Source organism: Dissoconium aciculare (genome assembly GCF_010015565.1).
Source record: "Dissoconium aciculare CBS 342.82 unplaced genomic scaffold K489scaffold_2, whole genome shotgun sequence".
NCBI lineage: Eukaryota > Fungi > Ascomycota > Dothideomycetes > Mycosphaerellales > Dissoconiaceae > Dissoconium > Dissoconium aciculare.
In genome coordinates this window covers 1,301,872-1,326,806 of record NW_022984952.1, presented here as the reverse complement: position 1 = coordinate 1,326,806, position 24,935 = coordinate 1,301,872, and the positions used below count along the sequence as shown (strand labels likewise).

The 24,935-nt window shown below is 51.7% G+C and overlaps 13 protein-coding genes across 13 annotated transcripts; 8 read left to right on the top strand and 5 right to left on the bottom strand.

Moving 5' to 3' along the window:
• Positions 1-52: 52 nt before the first annotated feature.
• On the top strand, positions 53-835 carry K489DRAFT_296334 (uncharacterized protein; the record flags this gene model as incomplete). The annotated part of the gene is made up of 1 exon (XM_033600316.1): positions 53-835. A coding segment is annotated over one exon (783 nt), but the record flags the coding sequence as incomplete, so codon positions are not given.
• A 1,048-nt stretch (positions 836-1,883) lies between these two features.
• K489DRAFT_111644 (uncharacterized protein) lies at positions 1,884-3,684 on the bottom strand. The gene is made up of 2 exons (XM_033598900.1): positions 3,668-3,684; positions 1,884-3,609 (listed from the first exon to the last, which is right to left on the bottom strand). The coding sequence occupies exon 2, from the start codon at positions 3,311-3,313 to the stop codon at positions 1,931-1,933; it is 1,383 nt and encodes a 460-aa protein (XP_033463326.1). The 5' UTR covers positions 3,314-3,609; positions 3,668-3,684; the 3' UTR covers positions 1,884-1,930.
• Positions 3,685-4,121: 437 nt separating this feature from the next.
• On the top strand, positions 4,122-6,421 carry K489DRAFT_376690 (actin-like ATPase domain-containing protein). The gene is made up of 2 exons (XM_033603977.1): positions 4,122-5,870; positions 5,926-6,421. Exons 1-2 carry the CDS (start codon positions 4,290-4,292, stop codon positions 6,256-6,258), a joined length of 1,914 nt encoding a protein of 637 aa, XP_033463325.1. The 5' UTR covers positions 4,122-4,289; the 3' UTR covers positions 6,259-6,421.
• Positions 6,422-6,770: 349 nt separating this feature from the next.
• Positions 6,771-8,624, top strand: K489DRAFT_407053 (RNI-like protein; the record flags this gene model as incomplete). The annotated part of the gene is made up of 1 exon (XM_033607327.1): positions 6,771-8,624. The coding sequence occupies one exon, from the start codon at positions 6,771-6,773 to the stop codon at positions 8,622-8,624; it is 1,854 nt and encodes a 617-aa protein (XP_033463324.1).
• A 255-nt stretch (positions 8,625-8,879) lies between these two features.
• Positions 8,880-9,287, bottom strand: K489DRAFT_386684 (uncharacterized protein; the record flags this gene model as incomplete). The annotated part of the gene is made up of 1 exon (XM_033606246.1): positions 8,880-9,287. One exon carries the CDS (start codon positions 9,285-9,287, stop codon positions 8,880-8,882), a length of 408 nt encoding a protein of 135 aa, XP_033463323.1.
• A 389-nt stretch (positions 9,288-9,676) lies between these two features.
• Positions 9,677-11,459, top strand: K489DRAFT_376688 (GroES-like protein). The gene is made up of 5 exons (XM_033603976.1): positions 9,677-10,112; positions 10,215-10,377; positions 10,454-10,607; positions 10,668-10,976; positions 11,041-11,459. Exons 1-5 carry the CDS (start codon positions 9,954-9,956, stop codon positions 11,330-11,332), a joined length of 1,077 nt encoding a protein of 358 aa, XP_033463322.1. The 5' UTR covers positions 9,677-9,953; the 3' UTR covers positions 11,333-11,459.
• A 259-nt stretch (positions 11,460-11,718) lies between these two features.
• On the bottom strand, positions 11,719-12,985 carry K489DRAFT_386682 (NADPH-dependent medium chain alcohol dehydrogenase; the record flags this gene model as incomplete). The annotated part of the gene is made up of 4 exons (XM_033606245.1): positions 11,719-12,244; positions 12,302-12,599; positions 12,657-12,755; positions 12,814-12,985. 4 exons carry the CDS (start codon positions 12,983-12,985, stop codon positions 11,719-11,721), a joined length of 1,095 nt encoding a protein of 364 aa, XP_033463321.1.
• Positions 12,986-13,969: 984 nt separating this feature from the next.
• K489DRAFT_111574 (uncharacterized protein) lies at positions 13,970-14,842 on the top strand. The gene has a single exon (XM_033598899.1). The coding sequence runs from the start codon at positions 14,195-14,197 to the stop codon at positions 14,744-14,746; it is 552 nt and encodes a 183-aa protein (XP_033463320.1). The 5' UTR covers positions 13,970-14,194; the 3' UTR covers positions 14,747-14,842.
• Positions 14,843-16,461: 1,619 nt separating this feature from the next.
• On the top strand, positions 16,462-17,661 carry K489DRAFT_419545 (uncharacterized protein; the record flags this gene model as incomplete). Its single annotated transcript, XM_033608211.1, has 2 exons — positions 16,462-16,555; positions 16,618-17,661. The coding sequence occupies 2 exons, from the start codon at positions 16,462-16,464 to the stop codon at positions 17,406-17,408; spliced, it is 885 nt and encodes a 294-aa protein (XP_033463319.1). The 3' UTR covers positions 17,409-17,661.
• An 875-nt stretch (positions 17,662-18,536) lies between these two features.
• Positions 18,537-18,923, top strand: K489DRAFT_312999 (uncharacterized protein; the record flags this gene model as incomplete). The annotated part of the gene is made up of 1 exon (XM_033600902.1): positions 18,537-18,923. One exon carries the CDS (start codon positions 18,537-18,539, stop codon positions 18,921-18,923), a length of 387 nt encoding a protein of 128 aa, XP_033463318.1.
• A 394-nt stretch (positions 18,924-19,317) lies between these two features.
• K489DRAFT_350745 (uncharacterized protein) lies at positions 19,318-21,711 on the bottom strand (the record flags this gene model as incomplete). The annotated part of the gene is made up of 2 exons (XM_033602432.1): positions 20,499-21,711; positions 19,318-20,285 (listed from the first exon to the last, which is right to left on the bottom strand). The coding sequence occupies exons 1-2, from the start codon at positions 21,505-21,507 to the stop codon at positions 19,318-19,320; spliced, it is 1,977 nt and encodes a 658-aa protein (XP_033463317.1). The 5' UTR covers positions 21,508-21,711.
• A 72-nt stretch (positions 21,712-21,783) lies between these two features.
• K489DRAFT_111381 (glycosyltransferase family 34 protein) lies at positions 21,784-23,585 on the top strand. The gene is made up of 3 exons (XM_033598898.1): positions 21,784-21,989; positions 22,069-22,984; positions 23,062-23,585. The coding sequence occupies exons 2-3, from the start codon at positions 22,138-22,140 to the stop codon at positions 23,175-23,177; spliced, it is 963 nt and encodes a 320-aa protein (XP_033463316.1). The 5' UTR covers positions 21,784-21,989; positions 22,069-22,137; the 3' UTR covers positions 23,178-23,585.
• Positions 23,586-23,739: 154 nt separating this feature from the next.
• Positions 23,740-24,588, bottom strand: K489DRAFT_407045 (histidine-phosphotransfer domain, HPT domain-containing protein; the record flags this gene model as incomplete). Its single annotated transcript, XM_033607326.1, has 4 exons — positions 23,740-24,040; positions 24,133-24,239; positions 24,298-24,363; positions 24,559-24,588. 4 exons carry the CDS (start codon positions 24,586-24,588, stop codon positions 23,740-23,742), a joined length of 504 nt encoding a protein of 167 aa, XP_033463315.1.
• Between the last annotated feature and the right edge of the window lie 347 nt (positions 24,589-24,935).

Sequence of the window (24,935 nt, the reverse complement as noted above, 5' to 3'; positions counted from 1 at the left end):
ACCGGCAGCAGCAAGAGAGGATCATACCCGAGCAGGTGCCACATCGGGACGCCGTCGGACACACTTTCCACCACGTCAGTGCCGAATTTGCCTCGAATTAGTCCACGCAACGTTCCATGATGCTACAACCTCCGCCTTGCCTTCCGCGTTTGCATCGCCTCCACGAGTTGTATACGAGAGTGAGGAAGGAGGCAGACTGCTGTCACCATGTCGCTGCAAGGGTACTCAGAAATACGTGCACGAGGACTGCCTGAGCTCGTGGCGGCGCGCAGATCCCCTTCAGAAACGTAATTATTGGCAGTGTCCTACGTGCCATTACAGGTACCGCCTGCAGCGACTAAATTGGGCAAGCTGGCTCAGCAGTACAGCCTGTCAGATTGGTTTGACTCTCCTCATTTTTGTCTCATGCATCTTCGTCTTGGGTTTCGTGGCTGATCCCATCATCAACCTTTACCTCGATCCGCTTACGACGATCACAACTGCGGGCGGACCCACAGGGTCTCTGATGTACGAGGATGAACCGACTACCTGGGTGGAGCATTTCATCAAAGGAATGGCTTCATTGGGCTTACTTGGCTTCGCCAAATTCTTGTTCACGCTCTCTCCATTCCAGTGGTTCAACATGCGCGGCACAAACATTGTCATGGGTCGCAGCAATGCTGGTGGCAGCGGTCGAGATCGTCTCTCACAGATCTCGTGGATCACGATCGTTATCGGCATTGTGACGTTTCTCTATGCTGTCTGGAAAGGTGTTCGAGCATGGAGCAAGAGGACCCTGGAGAATGCGAGTGAGCGCGTCCTTGATGTGCGGCAGGATGGTGATGACGACGATGATCTCGATGACTCGCTCCATGAAAATAGCCAGGCGACATAGTATTGCCTGTACTTCCGTCGAAACAATCCCTCTTCTTCTTTGGTTCTCTGGAATCACGATGTCATCGCGTTGATTGAATTCTTTCGCATAACTTAAGTTGACACTGCCTCCTTCAATGGTGTGACAATTAGTCAAATTGCGAAGATTGACTGGCTTGCAGGATACCCGTCTGACGAGCGTTTTGTTCTAAGACCATGGAGAATCGCTTGCCTCAGCTATTCTGAGTATGTACTTACTTCTACCAGCTATCTCGCAAGGGACCTCTCTCGGCTGGTGGGTCATCGTACTCACATCGCACATAAATGACTACTGTATTATATGTAGTTGGGAATAATTCAGCGCAAAGCAAATACAAGACATCAGCACACATCATTCTGCCATGGCTATTTCTAAGACATTGCCATGCGTAAACTCAGCTGCTATCATTTCGCGATGCGCCAGGAAATCATCTTGCGACCAACCTGATGGTTTACTTATTATAAGACTTTAGGATCTGCGCTGCACTGTTCTGATCTTGGAGTGCGCTGGCTGCGATAGCAAGGCTTTGATGCCGCTGCTCTAATCCCTACAATTCAATCCACATCTCCCACCACAGTAAGCTTCGTAGTCGACGCATCCTCCGCTGAGTTGCACCACTTACATTGAGATGTTCACGATAGTCCGGGCCCTGCCGAACATGTACCTGTATCTATCAAATGCAGAAACACACGATCGAAACTGCGCGTCAGAAGACCGCTTCAAGGCTGGCCAATACGTGGTGCTCTCCTCCACTGGAATACTGGAGGAATGTGAGACTTCGTGCCGTGGACGGCAATCCATGCACTTTTCTATTCTTGCGGAAGCAAGTCTTTCTCCAACCCCCGAAGTCTTCTGAAACCCTGGAATTTTGTGAGTTCAAGAGAGGCAGGGCAGCCGTGCCTGGCGAGAGCATGGTCATTTCAGACTGGGGGCTGTGTGCATAAGTAGACCTTCTGATGCGGAAAGCGCCGAGCGTGCAGATGGATTGAGCCCGTTGCTGGTCTACTCACACACCTGGAGCTATGCACTCTTAAGAAATCATGATGATTGCTGCTCAGTATCCGACCGAAGCACTTTAGCTTTGAATATGACGTTGGTGAGACGCGTGTTGTCACCATTCTCGTCGCCGGTTTTGACCACCGAAGGAAATGTAGCGCAAACAATTGCCGTCTCGTTCAAGTCATCCTTTTCATCAGCAATGTCCTCCATGGTTTCGGTATCAAAATTGGTGCCCGGGCCGGGTAGCACGAAGTCATATTGGGCACGCTGGGCCTTGAACAGATGTGCAAGATCGATGCTGCGCTTGATGATGGAGTTTAGAGAAGCAACGCGAGCTTCGTGCTCTTCGGCATCCGTGAGTTTGCCAAGCATCACACATATCTTATCTGCTACTGCCACAGCAGTAGCATCGATGGACGACTTCATGCTATCACATTGCCGAAGACTGTTCAGAGTCATGGCGCGCCATTTGTTGAAGGCTGGAGGAGTCAGCACATCGGGCAACTTCTCTATTGCCGTTTTGACGCTCTGCTGCCACACCTCCTGAGATTCCATGCCAAATAATAGTGGATGGCGGAAGATCTCCATCATGGATGAGACGATTGCCGTCTGGATACAAGCCAATTTTGAAGTCGGCGACTGTTTCAGGAAAAGTTGTGAGAGCAACTCCCTCTCCTGTGGCTCCTCAATAGACTTTATTCGTGCGTCGGTTTCCTCGCTCGAAGCGCCCAGCTTTGCCCGCCGAAAGTTTTGAACCGTCCAGTTCTGTATCTCGCTGTGAAGGATTCCCAGCTCTGACGTGAATGTTGTATCCGTGACATGATTGTCGATGTGCGTGGCACTGGAAATGCTTCTTTTGAGCTCGGCCAGCTGCCGCTGGAAGCTGTTGGCTTCCTCGACAGCTTGTATCTTTTCCTTCAATAGGCTTCCATGCTCTCGCTGTATTTCTGACTCCCAGACCTTGTCTCTATGCTCTAGCCTGGCTGTGACCGCATCATTGGCCTCCTCAAGCACCGCGCATTTCTCTTCGTATGCCTGACGCAGCTCAGCCTCCTTCTCCAATTGATCCTTCAATCTTGCGATCTCTGTCTCGTATTCGTGTGGTCGCGATGGGCTTCTCTCGTATCTTTTCTTAATCGGCGTCTCAAGTGAGTTGGTGCCGTTGGATGTGCTTTCGAAAGCTGCTCGGAGATTTGCAATTTTGGAGCTTGTTCGCCGCAAATTGTCTGCATTGTTCTTGCCATTGGGACTGGCACTCGCCGAATTGTCCAATGTAGAAAATGCCGTCTCTGGGGTAACTTCCACTGGAGACGTCGCAGGAGGCTCCCCTTCACCTGCTGGTGCTTTCGCTACTGGCGTGAGGGAGGGTTCTTGCAATGGCACTGCAATGACCGGAAGCGCGCTGGCATTGTCTTCTGCCATGACTGGAAGATGAATACTAAAACCTGAGATACAAGAGCGACGGAAACACGGTGACAAGCTAATGACGGACGGCCTGCTTCACAGCCCGCTGCTTCTCGACGATCACAAGCGGGGCGAACTGGTACATGGACTGAACAACCTTTGAGAAAGGCCATCTAGTCATCAGTCTGGCTCCACATTTTTTTCGGGGAATGGTCCGCCTGGCTACAAGTGTACTCGCACTGATCGGCACCATTGGATCACTGCAGCGTTCATAATTGTCCGATGTGCACACGACCACTTAGTATTGCAATGCTCTATAATTATCAGCATTCTGCGGACCCTGTGGTGGTTAGAGAAATCATGCGATCCCACCTCCTTGTCAAATTTTGGCTGCGGACGGAAATGAGTTCAAGGATCATGAATTGATTTAATTGATTGTCTAATTTCACAAGTCACAACTATATGTTGTGGAAATATCACACGACAAGAGATTTATGAGCTCGCGAGGCAGGAGACTTCCCTCGAGGGCTGCCAACATACTGCCAGATGCACACGTTGATCGGGCATGCCGCGGCAGGGCAAGCTGTTTTATTGTGATAGCGTGATAGCATCTTGGAAGTTTGCCCAGGTGGAATGCGATATTCGAGCGAAAATGAGAGTGTTGACGAACTTGGAAACCACCTGATACTGCTCTGTCCATGGGTATGTACTGCAGGGCCCCCACTCCCGCCTATTTGCGGGCTGACTTCCGACCCGCCAGTGTCGCACCAGTCCCTCTTCATCGCATTGGGCCGTGTCCCAATCTCTGATAATCAATTAATTGCACCTGAGGTACTTGGCGCGAGCATCATAGGTAGCTACTAGTCAATTTCCATAAACTATCGAATATATCATTGCATCTGGCATCTTACCTCCATGTTTCCGGAGCTTTGCGCCGTCTACAGTGTTATGGTCGTCAGCTCGAGCCTGTGACCCTTGGCTTCTCCTAATGATTATGACTCGCAATGCACAACTGGATGACGATCGTGAGGCGATCATGAACGAAACTGGCCTGGAAGACAAAGTGGCTGCCACCTCACTGAATGAGCCAGCCAATGGTCACACGACACAGGACAGACTGGTAGTCGGCGTGGACTTTGGTACGACCTACAGTGGAATAAGCACCGTTTACAGTTCCAACCCTGACGATGTCGACATAATCAAAACTTGGCCCGGTGGGAATGGCATCACTTCTGACAAAGTGCCAACCGAAATCGCATACGAACTTGTGCAACCACCAGCCAGTAGCGCATCAGCTTCGGAGGACGAGACGGAGAACCCCAAGAAGGCTGCGCCAACGAGACACGTCCGATGGGGATTCCAGTTTAAACCCGAGGACACGCGACTTCGATGCGTAAAGCTGTTCTTAGATCGCAATCAGAAGCTTCCGCATTTCGTCTCGCCATTGGAGACCGCGGCGCAACTGCGGAAATATGATCGAACGGTGATGGATGCCGTAACCGACTATCTCACCAAGATATACGAACACACCGTGGAAACACTGACGAGACGCTATGGAGAAACTTTCATGAGCAGCACCAAGGTCGACTTCGTGCTCACTGTCCCGGCTGTATGGTCGGATGCTGCAAAGAATGCCACCTTGCAGGCGGCAGAAAAGGCTGGAATGGGACACAGGCATGAATTGAAGCTCATCAGTGAGCCGGAAGCAGCAGCAGTGTACACCCTGAAGACCATCCAACCTAGTGGCCTGCAGGTGGGTGACAATTTTGTGGTGTGTGATGCAGGAGGTGGAACTGTCGATTTGATCGCCTACAAAGTTACTCAGATAAACCCTCTACGGGTAGAGGAAAGCGCGGTCGGCACTGGAGGCCTTTGTGGATCGGCATTTCTGAACTATCGATTTGAGGACCATGTCAGAAGTCGGATCGGGACCGAGCGATACAATAACATGCGGGAAAAGAAGCCAAAAACTTGGATGATGGGTCTGAAGTACTTCGAGGAGTTCGTCAAGCGCAATTTCAATGAAGAAGAACACACAGAGGTCAACGTACCGTTCCCTGGCCTACCAGACGACGAAGAGGCCGGATTGGATAGTGGATTCCTCATCATGTCATCGGAACAGGTCAAGGCCATCTTTGATCCGATCATCGACGAGGTTATCAGCTTGGTACAAGGACAAGTAGATTCTATCAAGGTGAAGAATGGCCACGTCTCAGGCATCATTCTCGTCGGAGGTTTTGGGCAATCCAACTACCTCTACACACGATTGAAAGCGCATTTCAACACATCGCCGCCGCCCGCATATACCGAACAACCCACTCATGAGGGTGGTAGTGTTCCCCAGACTAGTGTTCAGATCCTGCAGCCTCTTCACGCCTGGACCGCCGTAGTTCGAGGAGCTGCCCTTCGCGGACTCGAGGGCAGCGTAGTAGAGAAGCGACGTAGTCGATGGCACTACGGCACAAGCTACGCGACGGTCTTTGATGAGAGCAAGCATCCCATCAGCGACAGATACTGGAGCCCCTTGTGGGAGAGATGGATGGTCAGTGATCGTATGCAATGGCATATTGCCAAAGTAAGTGTCGAGTGTGTCATATCAGGTTCATTGATGTATACTAAACTTGCCACAGGGAACATCAATTGCTGCCGACCAGCCAATCTCTTTCCACTATACTCGAAATTTCCGACCAGGGCAATCACTCATTGTTGAAGATGATCTTATCGGATGTGACGCGGAGGTTCCACCGGATGCCCTCGATAAGACACTGAGCAATGTGTGCAAGCTCACTACCGACCTCAATGCGGTCCCGAGAAGTCTTTTCACGCGTTTGACTACCACTCAAGGGACCGAGTTCGATAACCTCGATTTTGAATTGCACATGAAGATTCAAAGCGCGAATCTGGTGTTTGAGCTGAGAGTTGATGGGGTGAAATACGGTAGCGTCAAGGCGGAATTCCAGTAGATGCGTTTCTTCTGAAGACCCAAGTGTTCCAGGGATCTGATTGTTATATATGTGTAATAAAACAAGTTCACAGTCGCGCAGCATGACTGTATAGACATCGGTCAAATCTGACGGGGCACTTCGATGACTCATCAGATACTGACTCTGCCAAATGACTAACGTGCCCAATCCTTCCAAGGTTCCATGTTTACTTCCATCTTAAAAGGCAGAGACACTAGACTGTCGATTTTATCAAGCTGTCGGAGTGCCCCATCCGATTTGAACGATGTCTGTATCGTCCGTGGGCGCACCTCACTTTGTGCTTCAATTATAAAGCCACGTGCAAGCGCGTCAGTCCGACGCGTAGCGGCCAGGGTCCACCCCGCGTCGCTGCCTGCGTGTCGCAAATGTTGAAACTCTAAATTATCAAGGGCTCGCCTCCGATTGCCACCCGCTCAGGCAGTGTCGTCGAAGCATTGAACGATTCCACACTCTTCGAATCTGTAATCACCAAGATCACTGTGATCACAACAATGTCGGCGAGGCGAGGGGGCAATCGCATTCGAGGGCCCCAGAGTGCCCTCACAGATTTCCTTGCTGCGAACAACATCTCTGCTGCACAAATTCGCAACGAGTATGAACGCCGGCGAGGAACTGCTCAGGAAAACCAAACTGAAACAACTGCAAATGACACAATCGACGATGAAGAGGCAGTCGCAGCTGCGGTCGCGGTCGATATTATCGAGGAGGAGGATAAAAAAGAGAAAAGTCGAAAGCGCAAGCATTCCGCCATCGAGAACATAAAGAAAGCCAAGGCGTCCGCAAAGAAGGACAGCAAGAAGAAGCGCAAGCACGACGAATCCGACGATGACGATGATGCTGATTTCACAAACGACATTTACAAGAAGGCCCGGCCAGCACCTGGGCAATTCGAACATTGTGAGCTCTGCAGCAAGCGCTTTACCGTCACGCCATACAGCAAGGAAGGTCCGGAAGGTGGCCTCGTTTGCACACCATGTGGCAAAGAGCTCGGAAAGGATGCTAAGGCGGAGAAGAAGTCGGCGAGTAAGCCCGCTGGCAAGAAGAGGCGCAAAATGGAGAGCGATCGCCTAGATGGTCTTGCGATGGGCGGCGCCAAATCACTCCAGCAATTATGTATCAGCACAGTCGCGAAGCATCATGACGAATTAGAAGAATTCGGAGAACTTCCGCAATCAGTCCTCGAGCGACTTAGTGAGATCTTTTCGAAAAAGCGTGTGCTCACGTCCAAGACACTACCATTGTTCCTTCGCCCGGATCTCGATGCAGTCGTGGTGCATGAAGCTGCGAATCTTGCGGCTCAAGATTATCATCATATTTTCGCTGTGGTACCCAACGTCGAGAAAATTGTGCTCGCCAATGCTTGCCAGCTCAAGGATGCAGCTATTGAGTACATGCTGGATAAATGCCACAATCTCAAACACCTGCACCTTTATGGTGCAAACTTGGTATCAGACGAAATGTGGCTTCGTGCCTTCGAACAAGCTGGTCAGAAGCTCGAGGTGATCAAGCTAAAATGGCTAGATGCAACTTTCGACGACACAGTCGTGCGGGAGATGATTGATCGATGTCCAAATCTTACACGCCTCAAGTTGAAGCACTGCCGTCGCATTGGAGAAGAAGCATTAATAGCTATCTCAGCAGCTGAAAAGTTAGAGCATTTGTCGCTACGTATGACTAGCGAGATTCCAACGCCAACACTACTCAACCTGATTGCGAAACGTGGCCCAACTCTTCGCACATTATCCCTCGAATTGTTCCTCGATGCAGATGACACTGTGCTGACTGCTATTCACGATACGTGCAAGCAGCTGTCCAAGTTGCGACTCAGTCCAAACGACACAGCTACAGATCGAGGATTTGAGGCGCTTTTCACACAGTGGTCGAACCCGCCACTTACATCCGTCGATTTCAATGCTACGCGCGATGTGGACAACACAAACCCGCTGGGCCCGGAGGATGCTATTGGCCTGGCATCATCTGGGTTCATCGCACTCATGGCTCATTCTGGCCCGAATCTGAAGCATCTTAACGTTGCATCCTGTCGCCACATCGAGCTCTCGGCGTTCTTGGACGTTTTCAATGGTGCAGTGGAATATCCGGAGCTTGAGTACATCGATGTTAGTTTCTGCAGCCGCGTGGACAATAGCGTCATCGCTGGTATTTTCAAGAGCTGTCCTGCACTGAAGCGGCTGGTTGCCTTTGGCTGTTTTGACGTGCGCGAAGTGGTCGTCCCACGAAACGTGACCCTGATCGGTGTCCCACGTGCACAAGACGCGATCGAGCAGTTCGGTGTTGGCATTGACGTGGATGAGGCACTGGGTCGCATGGCAGAGATTTGTGCCTGATCGCCTGTGTACTTTTGGGAGCTTTTGCGGAGGAGTGTCATATAATTCTGGTTGGCGTTCGGCATGGTTGCTACTCTAGCGATGGGTATTTCTGGGACTTCACTTTCATGCTTGATGATTGAGTTCTTCGCGATTCTGGCCGGCAAGACCGGAACAGTGTGTTCGTTCAGATGCGCAAGGGCTTTGCTCTTACTGTCACATCGTGACCTGGCTTTGAAAAGCTTCCATGTGAATCATGCAAAATAAGGCATGTCACTACGATATCCCGTCTACACTCTCAGCTGCCATTCTCTCCAATTCAGCAACGGCAGCATGTTCCTTGCCATCTGGGACAAATAGGTGATCGTGAAAATACGCGCTGACAGGGTTGACACCAATCTCTAACTTGGCCAGACGTGCCGTCACTGCAGCCAAGAACCCGACTGCATCGAGACTTGAGTGAACGTTGAGAGTGATTTGACGACATGGAAAGATGTATTGCAGTCCGAGTTGCTCCGCTCGCGATCTCGTCAGGATCACCGTCCACGCTTCGTTCTCCTTGAAGATCATCTTCACGTCTGCAGAGATGTCTGCAGAGAGCAGTTGTGGGACCTGCGCAGATTCTGCAGAGACAGTCGCGAAGACAAATACGTCCGCAAGGGAAGAGTCCAGGGTGGGACGCATTGACTTGATCAGCCGTGGAAGGCTCTGTTCGCCGCCGGGAGCAATCGACATTTCGCTCTTGTCAACAATGGTTCAACGCGTGTAGACAGTTGTGCCTAGCATTCAAGCCTGAAAAGTTTGATCGGGTGCCAGAATCAAGCGTATCGTCGCGATGTTATTGTTTCGGTGCGTGTCAATTTTGTGTGGCACTCTGTCTAGGGTTGTGGTTGGGGCTGCACCTGCATTGATCCAAATTGATGAGGTCACTGGCTCGTGGTGGAGTAAACTGCTTCAATTGCCCCGCCTTCACGATCGGACCGAGCCCCGCAGGAAACCTCGGCCGCCTGGGAACGAGTCCGACCAAGCCAGCTATCCGTCGCGTTTCTTACCAGAGTCAGAGCAGACTGTGAAGGAAGCAAAGCTCTTTGGAGTCTTCATGACATGGCACTAGCGTGTAGCCATTCTATCTATGGCCGGTCCGGCGGAAAGGTGAGGATGCGTGCGGCGGAGGCGTCACTGGGTCGCCTGCCTTGCAGGTCTTATTATCATATTTGAATCAATATAAGACCATACTCTCGACGTGACTCTTCGAACATCGGATTCAGAACTGGAATCACCTTCGAGTTACTTATCAGACTCAAAGGACCGTAGTTGGCAATCGTCCCTACATCACACTTTCACATCAACATGGCGGATCTACCTCAGAAATACAAGGCCATCATTTACGATGCGCCGGGCAAGGTTTCAACCAAGGTGGTCGAACTCGATATGCCAGAGCCCGGACCTGGAGAGATCTTGGTCAACATCTCGCACTCGGGCGTCTGTCATTCAGATCTAGGAGTCATGGTGCGTTGCGTCCTGATCGAGATTACAGCGTCACAAACCGCTCGCAGGTGGCGATTGATCGAAGATCAATATTCTAACAATGCTTCAATGATCATCATTTAGACCAATCGATGGGCAGGACTTCCATTCCCGACTCAACCTGGACAGGTCGGCGGCCACGAAGGTGTTGGCAAAGTTGTCAAATTGGGCCCCGGCGCCGATGCAAGCACGGTGAAACTTGGCGATCGAGTGGGCATCAAATGGATCGCATCGACTTGCGACTCATGTACGTGTCAAGAGATCTGCCTCCAGCTCAAGTGTCAGAAATCCGCCTGCTTACCATTTGTCTCGCCTTATTCCAGGTCCTGCGTGTCTTGCGGGCCATGATGGAGTCTGCTTCAACCAGAAGGTCTCCGGATACTACACGCCTGGAACTTTCCAACAATATGTCCTTGCTCCTGCACGCTATGTCACTCCTATCCCCGACACTCTGCCATCCGATATGGCAGCACCTTTGTAAGTTCTTGCGAGTCAAACCAGTGAGTATCGAAGGGGTCTAATCGAATCGACTTGTAGACTTTGCGGTGGTCTCACTGTAGTCGCAGCCCTGAAGAAGAGCAAAGCTCAAGCGGGTGACTGGGTGGTATTACTAGGCGCTGGCGGTGGTCTAGGTCATCTGGCGTCACAGATTGCATCCAAGGCTTACGGTATGCGGGTTATCGGAATCGATGCTGGTTCGAAGAGGGACCTGGCGATCGAGTGTGGCGCAGAAATCTTCATTGATCACACGCAAGGCAAGGCCGAGGAAGAAGTCATGAAGGCCACAGGCGGGCTTGGAGCGCAGGCCGTCCTTGTGCTGACGGCAGCCAACGCTGCTTATGGCAGGTGAGTGTTACCTGGCAGTGACTTCAGAGGAAGATGAACTTACTGACCACCTCGATTTTCGCAGTGGAATGGGCATGCTGAAGTTTGGTGGTACTCTTGTGGTCGTGGGTGTCCCTGAAGGGGAACTGAAACCCATTGCCACAGCCTACCCACAAATTTTGGTCGCAAAGGCGCAATCGATTGTTGGTGTTGCGGTCGGCGACAGGAAGGAGGCCATTGAGACCTTGAAATTCGCAGAACGCGGCCTGGTTAAGACGCATTTCAGAACTTGCAAGATGGAAGAACTGACCTCGATCTTCGAGCAGATGGATCGTGGAGAGCTGCAAGGAAGAGTGGTGTTAGACCTTAACGCATGATTGACATCGAATATATTCATGATGTATGCGAAGATGTACACCAGACGTTCATTTAGACTTGGCCATCAAGGTGCACAATGCCTAGTTCCAAACCGGAGTACATGAACTACGACGTGATCCCTTCCTGAATGACATGATATTTGACATGCTTTTGGCCAGCGTGGAATGGGGCAGTACAGTGCGCGAATGATGGCACCCATTGACTCATGGGTTGCAAGTTCGCTAAGCAATGTGGTTACACCAAAGGAGAACAATCTATGAACGGAGAAGATCGTTTCATTATCATAAAGCTGATATCGCTATCCCCAACACCTTCGCTATGAATACATCTGATGCTAAGTTCGGGCGTTTCCTGTATATAACCGCCTCTTTTGTAGCTCAAAAATCTAATCACGCTTGCCAAAGGCAGCGTCGAAGTCAGTCAGGACGTATCGATAACGGACATCGTTGTTGTAGACACCGGAAACGGCTTTCTTGCAGCCTTCTTCGCTGATCGGGACCTTCTCAACCCAGGTCTTGATGTTGTTCTTTGATGCAAGCTCCAACATTGACAACATTTCAGGGCGATTTCCGATGTGCGAGGCTCCAATGTAGCACCCATTGGGAGCAAAATCCTGAGCCATGAGTTGAGGAAGAGGCTGGTCACCAAGACCAACGTTGTGGAAGCGACCCATGACCTTGATGGTGCTAAAGTAGTCCTTGAGGTTGAATTTGTGGGTGGCGTCGGCGGCGTTGAGGATGAAGTCAAACTGGAAGGCATACGGCTTGAACCAGTCTTTCTCGGTGGTGAGAATGAATTCGTCGGCACCCATCTTCAGTGCGTCCTCCTTCTTATTGGCGCTGTGAGAAAGAACGTATACCTCTGCACCGAGAGCCTTGGCGAACATGACAGCAAAATGTCCAAGGCCACCACTAAACGCGCAGAAGTCAGCAAAATGTCATGTCCGACCACGGATCGACGAAACTCACAGTCCAACGATGGCGACCTTCTTGCCCGGGCCAGCTCCCAAGCGGATCAGAGGTGAGTACACAGTCAATCCTGCACACATCATAGGCGCAGCAATGGTACTGTCAATGTTGTCGGGGATCTTGAATGTGAAGTATTCGTGGGCGCGGATGTGGGAAGCATATCCTCCCTGAGCAATGGTCCCGTCCGCGTATGGCGCGCCGTAGGTGTCAACAGAGTTGGGGCAGTAATTCTCCTGATCGGCCTTGCAGTTGTTGCAGGTTAAGTCCGCCTGGATCTGAGCGCCGACACCAACGCGGTCTGTCTTTCATCAGCATCGCATATTTTTGTCCACTTCAAGCTGGACAAGGTACGTACCGCCGACCTTGACAGTCTTGACGTCCTTGCCGACGCGGACGGCCTTTCCGATGACCTCGTGTCCAACACAAATGGGCATGGGAGCCTCACCCCAACCACCTGGAATGAATACTGTTAATGCAGCCCTTCTCATGTAGTGGTCATGGGGATTACATACCACTGATGGTGTGGACGTCGCTACCACAAACACCGCAGCATTCAATAGCGATATCAATGTCACGGTCCTCGAAAGGCTTGAGCTTGAAATCTTGCTTCTTGAACGACTGCCAGTCCTTCTGATCAGAGATCATGAAGCCAGTGGCTGTGTTGTTGTCCTCGGTGTAGACCATTTTGACGATTTGAAGTAGCGGGTATCGTTTGGTAAAGTGTCGAGTGGTAGGTTGAAGTGGGAGTTGTGATCGGTATCGACATGTGGGAGCTGAAGCAAGCAATATATCGTAGTTCAAAATTTCGTATCAGTGACGTGCATACATGTCTCTTCAGACACTTGCAGAGAGAGTGTTATCCTCATCTGTGACGCTCGTCGAGGGCGAAGTGACGTCATGCGTCGACGCAGAAGGGGAAACTTCGCATGTGGGGTACGAATGGCTTCCCAATACATCGAGATGCCACTCTCGCAGTGTGTAGTCCTCAGTACCAAATCGCGGATGGAATGCCATATCGGCCCTAAAGCGGCTGCACCGGATGCTTGCAACATGATCGTGCCTGAGTATCGTGATGGAAGTGGAGGCTTCTTAGCATTCTAGAAGCCGCGATGACGGTGGCATGACGCACAGTCTGATACAATCTCCATCTGTTCCTATGGACGCGATCTGATGAACGCAAATATCGAGACCGAGCGGCATTAAGCTCAAGCGTTGTGTATGCTGACATGAAGCCGGAAAGTATGTGTAGCGCAGCGTGAGGATGAAGCGTTTGGAGCCATGCCCGGGCAGTCGTGCGATGTTATCGTTGTGCGAACCAGCGACGCGTTTGCGAATATCGTCTGAAGATTTCACGATCACGATCGTGTCAGTGATAAGCAAAGATGAGAACAACATTCGACGTGAGGATTGTGTTGAGTCACCGCTCGGCTTGATGACTTCCATTCCAACAACGCTTGCCGGGTTCGTTCAGCTGAAAGTGAGCAAGACTCCCAGAGGCAGGGGACACCGATGAAGGCATTCGCACTGCGATGGCCTCAATCGCGACAGTTTACGCCGCTCCTGCTGCCCGTATGCTCACTGTTACCTCGCTCGTGGGCGGGACCCCATTCACATAAGTTGAAGATTGCAGAGCGTGAAATATGAGTTTGTTGCTGTGCGCGGGTTCTAAGAAGGTCACTGACCATGAAGGAAGTTGAGAAACTTTATGAACCTGCGTGCCTTCTGGTCATTTCGTGTCTCCAACTGCGTGAGCTAAGTTCCTTGTTCCCAAGGACCCAATCATGTCGAGATGCTGTCAATGCTATCCCGTGAGAGATCTCCCCAAACGGGCGTTGTCGAGATGATATTCAGCCAGAACAGGAATGCGACAGGGATATACCTACCCAGGTGACTATGAAAGCCATACCGGCACCTTGCACATCAAGGGCAGGCCGGGCCAGAAGACTGACCTACCTTCTGCCTCGTTTGGCCGCAGCAGCAAAACATGTAGAAAAGTGTATCGCCACGATAGTTGTGTCGTCAGAGCGTATGCGACCAGCAGGAAAGCCGAAAGACTCGCCTGCCTGGTCCCAGCCCAGAGCACGCGGTACCCCTCACGATTACAGGGCTTCTGTGATTCGAAGAAGCGACCCGTCTAATGGTGAGGGAGAAGCTCCGGAGGTGGGATTCTTTTTACTTGTCTTCATTGGTGCATGGAAACGCGTTGGCCTCACTGTCAGAGAGGGCGTGCTGGGAATATGCGATCCGCCGACAGGCCTGAAGATTCTTCATCATGAGCATCGAACAATGAGTCGTGATGGTCAGCGCTCGAGAGTCATTGTCTTGCATCGTTACAATATGGTCCAGTTCAACGGGAGGACCAGATTGGAGAGCGGGGTTGAAGATAACCTTGGAAAATGGCAGTCGTCCATCTCAGTTGCATTTGCTATATTGTACCATCAGTGATGTCGACCAGAGCCGCAATTTTACTGGAAGAATGGCCAATTAAGCCCCGTATGTCTCTAAAGGTGATCAAGTGTCCATTCATGTAGATATTCAACTAAAGTGATGGAGGAGATTGACCTTGATGGTCAGGCATCTCGTGCATATATTTCTACAGCGGCATTCCAGCCCTGTATTCGGTCGTCCATCTGCGGTCACGCAATCTCGCACGGCTCCGACATGTGTGCACTTAGGCAGAACCTGGAACACACACAGTGCGCTCACGTGTGCGACTACAGCACCGTTCCGGCGCAATCCACGACTAGAGTTTGTCGAGCGCGAAGGAAATCCCAGTACATGTTTTGCGCAGCAAGGCGTCTGTTTCACAATCTGTCGTAGTGTCGGCTGTAATTATGCATCAGCGACGCGTGGTCTCATTGTTTTGGAAGAAAGAGCAGTTTCATCATCTCATGAACATAGGCGCGTGATAATAGACAGGTCCAAAAAGTGGAAGTAGCGAGGAGCGCCACGTATACAGGGAATGCCCTGCTGTTCGTGATGAGGGTGGCTCGCCTTTTCACGATACCTTGCGTCGCTCTCCATACATAGACAGCGTGGGTTATGACGACAATGTAGGTGGTAAACGTCGTCAAGCAGGTCTGGATCTCGGGTCTTTTGGAGGTTACTGATCCCTTCCGAGTTGACCATCTACCGAAACTTGGTTGTACCCGATCAGCGGCCTCCAGCTCGCGCGTAAGCGTGAGGTTGTTCGGATCGAATGGCGCAGTCTCTGATCGGAACACCTCGTGCTGGTCCAGAAACACTTTGACAGTCTGGGTGAAGGGCAGAAGGTCATCCGAGCGACAATATTGGCGACCGGACGCTTCTGATTGGTGGAGTAGCGAAAGACTGGAGCAATTTGGCTAGAAAGCCTAGCGAGCGAGCGTAAGGTTTCGGAACGTTTCTGTGGTGATGATGATGATGGTCTGGGATTCTGGGCATTGGGCGCACGACGATCGGGTGGCTTTGCTTGGGTGTCGTGCGTGTCCAAGTGTGGCCAAGTCCCAAACCAGCTGCTGACTGCTGTGGCTCATTCTTGGTGACGAAAAGCTCGCTTCATGCGCTTGGAAAGCAGGGAAATTGCGCCCGACGTCATAGCTGGAATTTCCCGTTTGGCCATTGCAAAGTCAAAGGACGGCGAATGCGACCAACCTTTTCACCACCATGAGGAAGGCCTTGCGCATCCACGGCGCGCACATTGCGCTCGCCCGAGCGCTTTTCGTAAATATTTCCCAGTTGTGGACGGCATCGTAATGTAGAATCATTGTACTAGGTAGGAAGGAATTGTGCTGTGTGTGCCTGACGGTAGAATCCCATGAATCCTGGAAACCTCCAGGACAAGTAAGAGAGATCTCCAGTCAGTAGTGACGGTGGTGGCTCACCAGCTGGTTCGCACCTGGGCTGCTGGCTCACTTCTAGTATAGAGACCAAGCCCGAGGTACTGACTGAATGTACTACTGTCGCTGTTGCTGTTGTGTCGCACCTGGGAAGGGTGCTGCTGCTTACCCAGACCTATGAGGTAACATCCGGTCTCTTTCCATTGCGACTTTCTCTTATATCTACTTAGTTCAAGCGTGCGCTCTTCCAGTTCTCCATCTTTCCGATCCTCATCACTACCTCTTCATCGTTTACTTCCTTCAGTCTACTACAACACAACAACACTCCATCCACACGTCGTTATGGGTATCTTCAAGGGCGGCGCGCTGCGTCTTTTCCAATCCTTTCTCTACCTGCTCGCGTTCTGCTGTGCAGCCATCATTTTGGGCATCTACAGTACGTGATCGCAAATGTGCTGTTGTGACGAGGCGCAACGTGACTAACACAATTTGTTCCAGGCTACTTCCTTGCCGTTCTCGCTGACCGCGATCGCCCCATCTTCCGCGAGACCAAGGCTGTGGAAGGCATTTCTGGTGTCGCTGTTATCTACACCATCTTCGCCGTCCTCTTGACTTGCTGCCTCGGCGGTGTCAGCTTCTTCGCCTTCCTCGCCATTGTCCTCGACATCGCTTTCATCGGTGGCTTCATTGCCCTCGCTGTCTTGACCCGCGATGGCTCTCGCTCGTGCTCCGGCATCGTGTCGACCCCTCTCGGCACCGGCCCCGACTACTTCCGTTTCGGTTTCTCCTCCAACGGCGTCCAGGGCAATGAAGTCACTTACGGTGTTCAATTGGGCACTGCTTGCCGCATGAACAAGGCTTGCTTCGCCGTCGCTATCGTTGGCGCCATCGTCTTCCTCATCACCGCCATCATGCAAGTCGTCCTCGTCCGTCACCACAAGAAGGAGAAGCGCTTCGGCCCCGGCCCATCCAACGGCTACACTTCCGGCTCTTCCAGACGCAAGGGTCTCTTTGCCCGCAAGAACAAGAACGCAACCCGTGAGGCCGAGCTCGGTACTGCCGCCGGCGCTGGTACCCTTGGTGTCGCTCACCCCGACACCCGCCCCAGCCACGACACCGCCTACACCGGTACCACCGTCGGTGGTGCCACCGGTGTCCACGAGAAGGTTGAGCCCACCGGCGCCCACACCGGCTACTACACCCAGCCCACTGGCACCGGTGCCGTCAACCCCTATGGCTACAACACCGCGGCGCCTGTTACTACTACTGGCACTGCCACCAACTACTAGATATTATGACCACGACGAAGCGATGTGCAGCAATAAAATGCTGTCGTCCTATCACGCGATCACGCTTTCAAGCACTTAATCGGATGAGATATGATGAAGATTCAAAATTGAATTACTCCATGTACAGCGAGGAGTCAAAAGGAGAGCAAGCATACTTGAGCGATGCAACGAATTAACATAATATGTAATGACTCAACAATGATACCCCTTTTTACCAATCATGCGTCCACCAGTCGATCATTCTTGTTTTGCGCATTTCTCATAGTATTCAGCCCAGAATATGATCGATAATGTCATGGCACGGGTATGAGAAAATGAGGCCTCGCAACGACGGCAAGCGGGTCAACGAAAAGCATTACTGGTATGTAGGTATCGTGACACGACAAGTCAAAGGTGCGGAGAACTGTGCGTCGACAATCGCAAATCATTTGAACAATAACTTCCACGGTTGCATTGATGTGTGGCCTGCCCGAAATCAAGAGTAATCCTTCGCAGCCTGCTTGAACCTTACTTGTGACTTTTCCGAAGGGGTTCCGTCAACCGTTGCTCAGAAGTGATCGCGTGACGCTTGCAAAACCAATCCAACCTGGGAAAGCTTTCATCAGTGACATGAGAAGTTATGGATTGTAGCAGCCTCCGGCTCGTTTCACATATGATGCTGCGGACCTGGCGTGAGCACAGTACAGTCTTTTTGCGGAACCTTTTTCGCGCTGTTCCCTCCATCATTATCCTGTCGACCATCTTCCTCACTTCCAAGTGACCACAAGATCCAAACTCGTCCCATGAACGCGGCGACCTCCGAGCGAAAACGATTGAACAACTTGATCGACAATGAAGAATCTCATCACCATACTGAGTCTGATTGTGAGTCACGTCAAGTCAATAGTCATGGCCTGTCACGGGCTCAACGAGATCTCTCTGTTTATCTTACAATAATCTTACATACGAATACAGTGGCTCATTGCCCTCACGTTCCTTGCCTCCTTCGCCACTTACATGAACAATGCCTTCTCGCTGCCCATTGCAAAGATCATCCCAGCAGTGGCCATCGTTCTGCCAAGCCTCAGCGGAATTGCACTGAAAGTCTTGGACGCCGTCCAACAGCGCAACATGAGTGAAGATTCAGCAATGCGTCCTTCCCGCCTAGGACAAATCCTCGTCACGGCCTTCCTCATCACCGAGACTGTGATTGCGACGCTGGTCAGCACGCACCTTGCCTCCAACGACGACCTCACCTGTCCGCTGCAGGAGAGATGGAAGCAAATGTACATGAACAAAGACGCGACGAGAATCCGGCGCATCCAAGACGCTCTGAATTGCTGCGGGTTCCGCACTCCGCGAGATATGCCATATCCATTCCCACAGGGTCAGCAAGGAACAGACACTTGCATGGTGAGATATGATCGCGACGCGAGCTGCATGAACCGTTGGGCAGCATCAGAGAGGACGGTGGCCTTGTTGCTTCTCCTAGTCCCGACTGGATTATTCTTGTGGCAGGTTGGTTACGTCGACTGAATGAGCTTGTGCGATGGTGACGATGTGCTTACATGCTCACAAGGTGGTACTTTACGTCACGGCCAAGCAGCACGATCCATGGCTTCCTTCGACCATCCGCCTGCCTCCGGACGCCCATGGCAACGCCGAGAACGCTCAACGACAACGGCGGGCTATCGCCTACCCAGTGGCGGATGAGGAGAGCGACATGCCAAGAGAAGTCTCGCTCGTGAGCAACGAGCCTGACTCAGCAGTGCAAGGCAACTCGGAACCTGATCGCATGCAGCCAACAGGGGTCAGCCAGGAACGGCAGGACATTTGGACGAGTATGTGAAGAGCGTGGTACGTGACTGAGTGGAACGATTGGAATCTGCAGGCTGTGGCACGATCGCGATGACCACCCAGATGCTGAGGTCTACGAAGATCCTCGTCGTCCACCTTCTTGTCGTCGTTTCAGAGAGATCGTCATTCTTGGTCTTGCCCGTTGAGCGTGTTGTGGCTTTTTCTTCGGACCACCGATCAACCATGCGTTCATAGGCTTTCGAATTCCAATAAATTTACCATTTGGGCTGAAGATCTCCACCTCGGGGAGTGCATCGTTCAAGTTCGAATCTTTTGTCAGGTCTCGTTCCGGACTGAAGCTGGAGCCTTGATCTCTACGTCTGAAACGCCGCACTTGACATGTCAACTCCACCCATCCGACGCCTTCGATTAGGATGTCTGCACCATAGACGATGAACGGCAAGCTCGCAGCTCGCACTTTTCCAGCCACAGGATCGGTCAATGGTCCAGCTCGCTGTTTAGTAACATCCCACTTGAGAGTGAATCGACCAGCGCTTCGCATAAGAGTCTTCGCCGAATCTGTAGAGATGGTTTCGACAGTCCCGCTATACGGCAGGCCATCCTCATCCATACCGGTTTGGATAGCTATTGCCTTGGCTGTACTAGTTGCGTGGCTCTTGAGGGGTGTAAAAGAATATGCCAGGAATTGATTGTCGTCGGTGGTTGGCGTGATGCGGATCATGCCGCCAATCAATAACGATTGGCCTGGGTTGAGCGGTTGCTGCTCAGGGACAACACGATGTCGCATTATCAGTGATTGCTTGTGCTCGGCTTGGACGTGAGTCTCCAGTAAACTTCTGTCGACTCCCGGAAGATCAATAAGCTCGCCTTTGCCTTTACCGAAAGGTACTCGGATGGGCGAGGCCGTCGTCCCGGGTAGAGAAGATACAAGTGGCATCTGTGGGTATGCTGTTTCTGGCTGTGGCGGCGGTAAGAGGGAGCCGTCGACGTCCTCGTCAAACAGCACATCACTTTCCTCCTCGTCTGGCTGGGCCACATTGTCTGAAATGTGGTTCGAAGGCTTCTTACTCGCGGAAACTCCTTCTTGCTTCGAGGACTCCCATAGTGCGTCGAGATCAGGCTCGGCGAGCTCGTCTGATTTCGCGGTCTCCTGCTCGCCGTCCGGTTGCTGTTCCGCGTCTTGCGTTAGCGATGTGGTGTCCTCGTCCCCCGGCGGAGACGCTTTCGGTTCTCCCGACGCCTGCGAAGGCGCATCTAATGCTTGTGCTTGCAGAAGCTGAGCTGCTCTCCGACCATACTCAGCAGTCTGGGGCCCGCTTTTTCCCTTCGGGTATACAGCCTCGAACAGCGCACTCTTGCCCACGTTGACTTTGCCAACGAACCATCCAGCACCACCCCTCTTCCAGATATCTTGCTTGACATCCGGCGTCCACCAACCTCGTATTGCACTGACACATCTGACGTTTGTCAAACGCACATTGTCGCCAGCACGGCCCAGCGCATCGCGTAGCACTTCCTGCAGATATGGCATGAGTCGATCGACCTGCTCTTTTTGTGGTGCCAATAGATCTGACCGAGTAATGACGAATGTTACTTCAGCAATCCGCCCACGGACGTAGTGCGTGGTTTTCGATCTTCGATTCTGTGTCCGTAATCGAGGTAGCCGCAACGCAGTCATGAGATTCGGAATCAGGGACATGGGAAAGTCTGCCGCATCCAGAACATGGTAAATGTGGTTCTGACGATGGGGACTGGATTCAATGATGGAGCGAATCGAGTGCATGGAGGGATGAACAATCGATGCCCCCTTTGACTGATATTTCAGATAGTGACAGCGATCGCAGATGGGCACTTTATTCGACGCAGGCTCTGAGACCTTAGTGCTACTTATTTCCACGTCGAACGGCGTTTCACCTATCGACGCCATACGAGACATTGCTTCTTCCATTATCTTGTCTGCCTCTATCTTTTTCTGCGTCTGCAGACGCTTCGCTTTCATGGTATAGAATCCGGGTACCTCTGGCTCTACAATCTGACTCAAGGCGCCACATCCAGGACATACTACGGGAAGCCTTTGCGCCTTCCCTGACGCCGGCGTGATAGCCTCCGACTGTGCTGCCCCTGCCGAGCTCACGCTCTTGTCTACGTCCCATCGTGATGTTGTATTGCAGAGTCCACGGCGTGACTCTATAGGAACCCCTGGCGATGGCCTGATATGCCGTAGTGATGACACAACATCCTGGCGTCCAATCTGAACGAGATTGAGCGCAGATCGTTTTGCAACTCTAGTGACTTTCCACATCCAGAAGACGAGTGATGGATATGTCGTGGTCTATCGGGTTGGCGGCTCGCGATGACGGATTGGAGCAGCAATGCAAGTTGCGCTTTCGACAATGAGATTTCAAGTGTCTTGTTGTGGTGTGATGATCAAAAGATCACGATCGATGGTGTCTAGAGATGGAATGGAAGGTTGACATGTCCGTGGTGAGCTTATTATGCATCGTCGGGTTACCTACCAACGGGAAATCCAAGTTCAAATGTCCGACAGCACCTTCTTTAGAATGCGGCAGGAGCCGCTGCCATTCCTGCGAACCATGCAGTTCGTGTATGTTATGTTGTCGAGGTCCATTTCAACTGTTTGACTTAATAGCAGGCCGAGGCTTCCTGACCCAGGTTTGACGCGTGTACGATACACCAGTCTATCTCCTGGTCTCCTGGAATTTGTCCTATACTCGCTCTCCTCATTGATTGACCGGCCGACTAGATGCCATCACGCAATAACCAGTGCGGACACTCACCTCTTAGTCCCTGATTCTGGGGCAACTGTGACCTGGGGCTGACTTAATATTGATTTATCGTCCAGATAGAAGCATACGCGATATGAACAAGAAATGAATGGTCCTTGAATTGATGCGGTACACCAAGACTCGCAATGCCTGGAACCCAATTCCCATATCCTCGGAGGTCATCGAAACCGCCGCTCTCAGCTTTCAAATCCAAACGAGTGACCTACCAACGAGCACGGTGGCTCACGACGTACGGTCTGCCACTCGTCGGCGTCTGCGCACTACTAGTCTTTCTGCTTTATTTCACCAGTCGTCCTTCGCATAGTGGTAGCGCACGCGGAATTGCCGCGGCTTCCTCTGTTGTCATTGTTACCACTCTCGATTTGAAATCATCAGAATCATTCCGAGAAGCCATCAAGGACAACCGACGCCGTTATGCCACTCGGCACGGGTATGCGACTTTCTTTCCCAACACAACCGACTACGATCTGGCCTCGTGGCCGCAGAGCTGGAGTCTTGTACCTGCACTACGACACGCTATGACTCTGCATCATGACCGTGCATGGATGTGGTATCTATCTTCTTCGGCGTTAATCGTGAATACTTCGCAGAGTATACACGATATACTACTTGCGCCGCGCATGGTCGAGTCGTTAGCGATTGTCAATCAATCAATCGTGCCACCCTACAGTGTAATCACGACGCACCCGAACATGAAGGGAGAACATGTAGATATCATCCTCACACAGGACGGAGACGGGTTGTCAGTGGACAGCTTTTTTATCCGCACTGGTGATTGGGCGAAGTTTCTTCTAGACATGTGGTTCGATCCGCTCTATCGGTCTTACGATTTCGCCGCGGCAGAAAAACATGCTTTAGAACACATTGTTCAATGGCATATGACAGTGCTATCGCGTCTGGTTCTAGTGCCGCAGAAATTGTTCAATGCTTACTGGTACGAGAAGGGGAAACCGGTGGGCACTAAAGACGCTGGTAAGTGACTATAGAACTCTGTTCGAGGAAGAGCAGATGTCCGACGTCGTCATGTACAAGCTGACAACACGAATAAGCACTCTACGAAGAAGGTGATTTGGTCATCAGCTTCCACGGTTGTCAATCTGATAGCGATCGAAGCTGCGAAGAGGAGATGAAGCCCATGATTTCAAGGTCTCAGGCAATTTTGTAGCCAAAAGACGTTTTGTGCACCGCCGTCCAGATCACGATGCACATGTGATATCGCTGGCCGGTGACTTGATGTGGGCGAGTTGTGGGTCGAGTAAACTAAATGCGCGTGGGCGGTGTCGACAAACAGCAAGTCTCTCGTGGGTTTCCACCTGGTCAGCTTGGGCTTGGATCATAACGCGCGCAAAGGCCGACGATCACTCATATCTGACATAATCACTGCGAGATTCTGAATTTGGTGCAAGACGAAAAATACGAGAGCGTTGTATGCAAATGCTGTCCAAACGCCGATAGGCGCGCTACGCTAAAACGTCGCCATCAGATGGTGTTCCGACATCATCGCCGGTGATCAGCCTGATCAGCAAAGATCAGCATTTGTCCTCCCCCAGCCTCGCTCACTCTCTGTCACGCGACATATATCGCTATTCATGTGAGGAACGTCTCAGAGTGGGAAGACACCCACAAGGCTGTGGAATGGTACGAATGCGACCGCCGATCAACACTTCGTTAAGCGGGTCGAGGGGATTTAGCCAAGGGTACTCAGATCCATTCATAGGACACTCCGTCTAGCTTTTTTCTTCGGAGCTCTCAGCTGCTTCTGTGCTTGCTCCTGCGTTCGGTCCGAAGAATCGTCGAAGCAATTTCTCTGCAGCCTCGAATTCCTCCTTCGCCTGCGCAATAATCGTCTTGATCTTCTTCAAAGTCTTCTCATCATCGGGCTCATCAGTATTGCCAGTTTCATCCTTGCGAGCGCCAAGGTGCTGGATTTTCTCGCAGCTGTCTTTGACTTTCGTCAGCCCCAAAGTGGCCGAGGAACCTTTCAGGTAGTGTCCCAAGGCTGACAACTGGTCAAAATTCTTCTCCTCGCTGAGAGCATGTCAGTAAGGGCTGCGTACGCGTACGAGGTGAGAAGGTCAAGGACCATGATGATAATAACATGCAAGGAAAGGGAGACGTACAGAGCTTTGTCCAAGTTTTTGAAGGTCACCTTGGCTTGGTCGAAGAAGTCAAACACAATGCTTGTGCTGAAATCACGCTCTTCCTCATCATCGTCCATTTCGAGAATCTTGTCGAGCAATTAGCTCCTAATTGAAACCCGTGAAAAGCCCGACTGTGCCCCTTACCTGCTCGAATGTCGGTCCATCGATGACATCTCCGAACCATGCCGGAGCCTTGTTCGGCTCAGTAGACTACGTTGAACGGAAGGTCAGCATACGAGTTGATTCGAATTAGCCAGTGGAAAGCTGCTGCTCATTATGGCACTGGATTTTGCTGTCGAAGGCTCTATGCATTGAATATGGTTCGCCATCGTGAAGGGAAGGCGATGTTCGCATGCGCCTGAAGCAAAGGAAGCGGGAAACAGAATGGTTCGCGGCGAAGCATACCTGCGCCTCCACTGGTTCGGTGGCCGGCATGATTGGAGTCGTCCAGATGCGCAGCCCGCGATGTACGCAAGGTGTTGCTGGCCGTCGCAGGTGATCTCAAGTGTGTCACTGATCGAGCTGCTCCGCTAGCCGGATGGGACAGGATACCAAGTTCCTCGTGAAAACACACGATGTGTGGGCCGCGCCGGTGACGCAGCAGCCAGCCGATGATGTCAGAAACGACCGAGCAAGAGGTCTCGCAAAAAATTCGGCCGGCCTGCAGCAGCGAACGGAAAGCGCCTTGGAGTGGAGGGGTATGAGGGACGGCGAGAATAGTCGGCGTGCCAGGACGGTCAAATAACGAGAGACAGCGGATAGTGCAAGAAGAGAAGTGTTTG

Excerpts from the sequence above, each read along its gene's own strand:
- K489DRAFT_111644 (XM_033598900.1), bottom strand. The coding sequence starts at position 3,313 with ATGGCAGAAGACAATGCCAGCGCGCTTCCGGTCATTGCAGTGCCATTG.
- K489DRAFT_376690 (XM_033603977.1), top strand. The coding sequence starts at position 4,290 with ATGACTCGCAATGCACAACTGGATGACGATCGTGAGGCGATCATGAAC. Across the intron at positions 5,871-5,925 it reads TGCAATGGCATATTGCCAAA|GGAACATCAATTGCTGCCGA; the intron begins GTAAGTGTCGAG and ends AACTTGCCACAG.
- K489DRAFT_376688 (XM_033603976.1), top strand. The coding sequence starts at position 9,954 with ATGGCGGATCTACCTCAGAAATACAAGGCCATCATTTACGATGCGCCG. Across the intron at positions 10,378-10,453 it reads CGCATCGACTTGCGACTCAT|GTCCTGCGTGTCTTGCGGGC; the intron begins GTACGTGTCAAG and ends GCCTTATTCCAG. Across the intron at positions 10,977-11,040 it reads GCCAACGCTGCTTATGGCAG|TGGAATGGGCATGCTGAAGT; the intron begins GTGAGTGTTACC and ends CGATTTTCGCAG.
- K489DRAFT_111574 (XM_033598899.1), top strand. The coding sequence starts at position 14,195 with ATGAAAGCCATACCGGCACCTTGCACATCAAGGGCAGGCCGGGCCAGA.
- K489DRAFT_111381 (XM_033598898.1), top strand. The coding sequence starts at position 22,138 with ATGCCTGGAACCCAATTCCCATATCCTCGGAGGTCATCGAAACCGCCG. Across the intron at positions 22,985-23,061 it reads GGTGGGCACTAAAGACGCTG|CACTCTACGAAGAAGGTGAT; the intron begins GTAAGTGACTAT and ends AACACGAATAAG.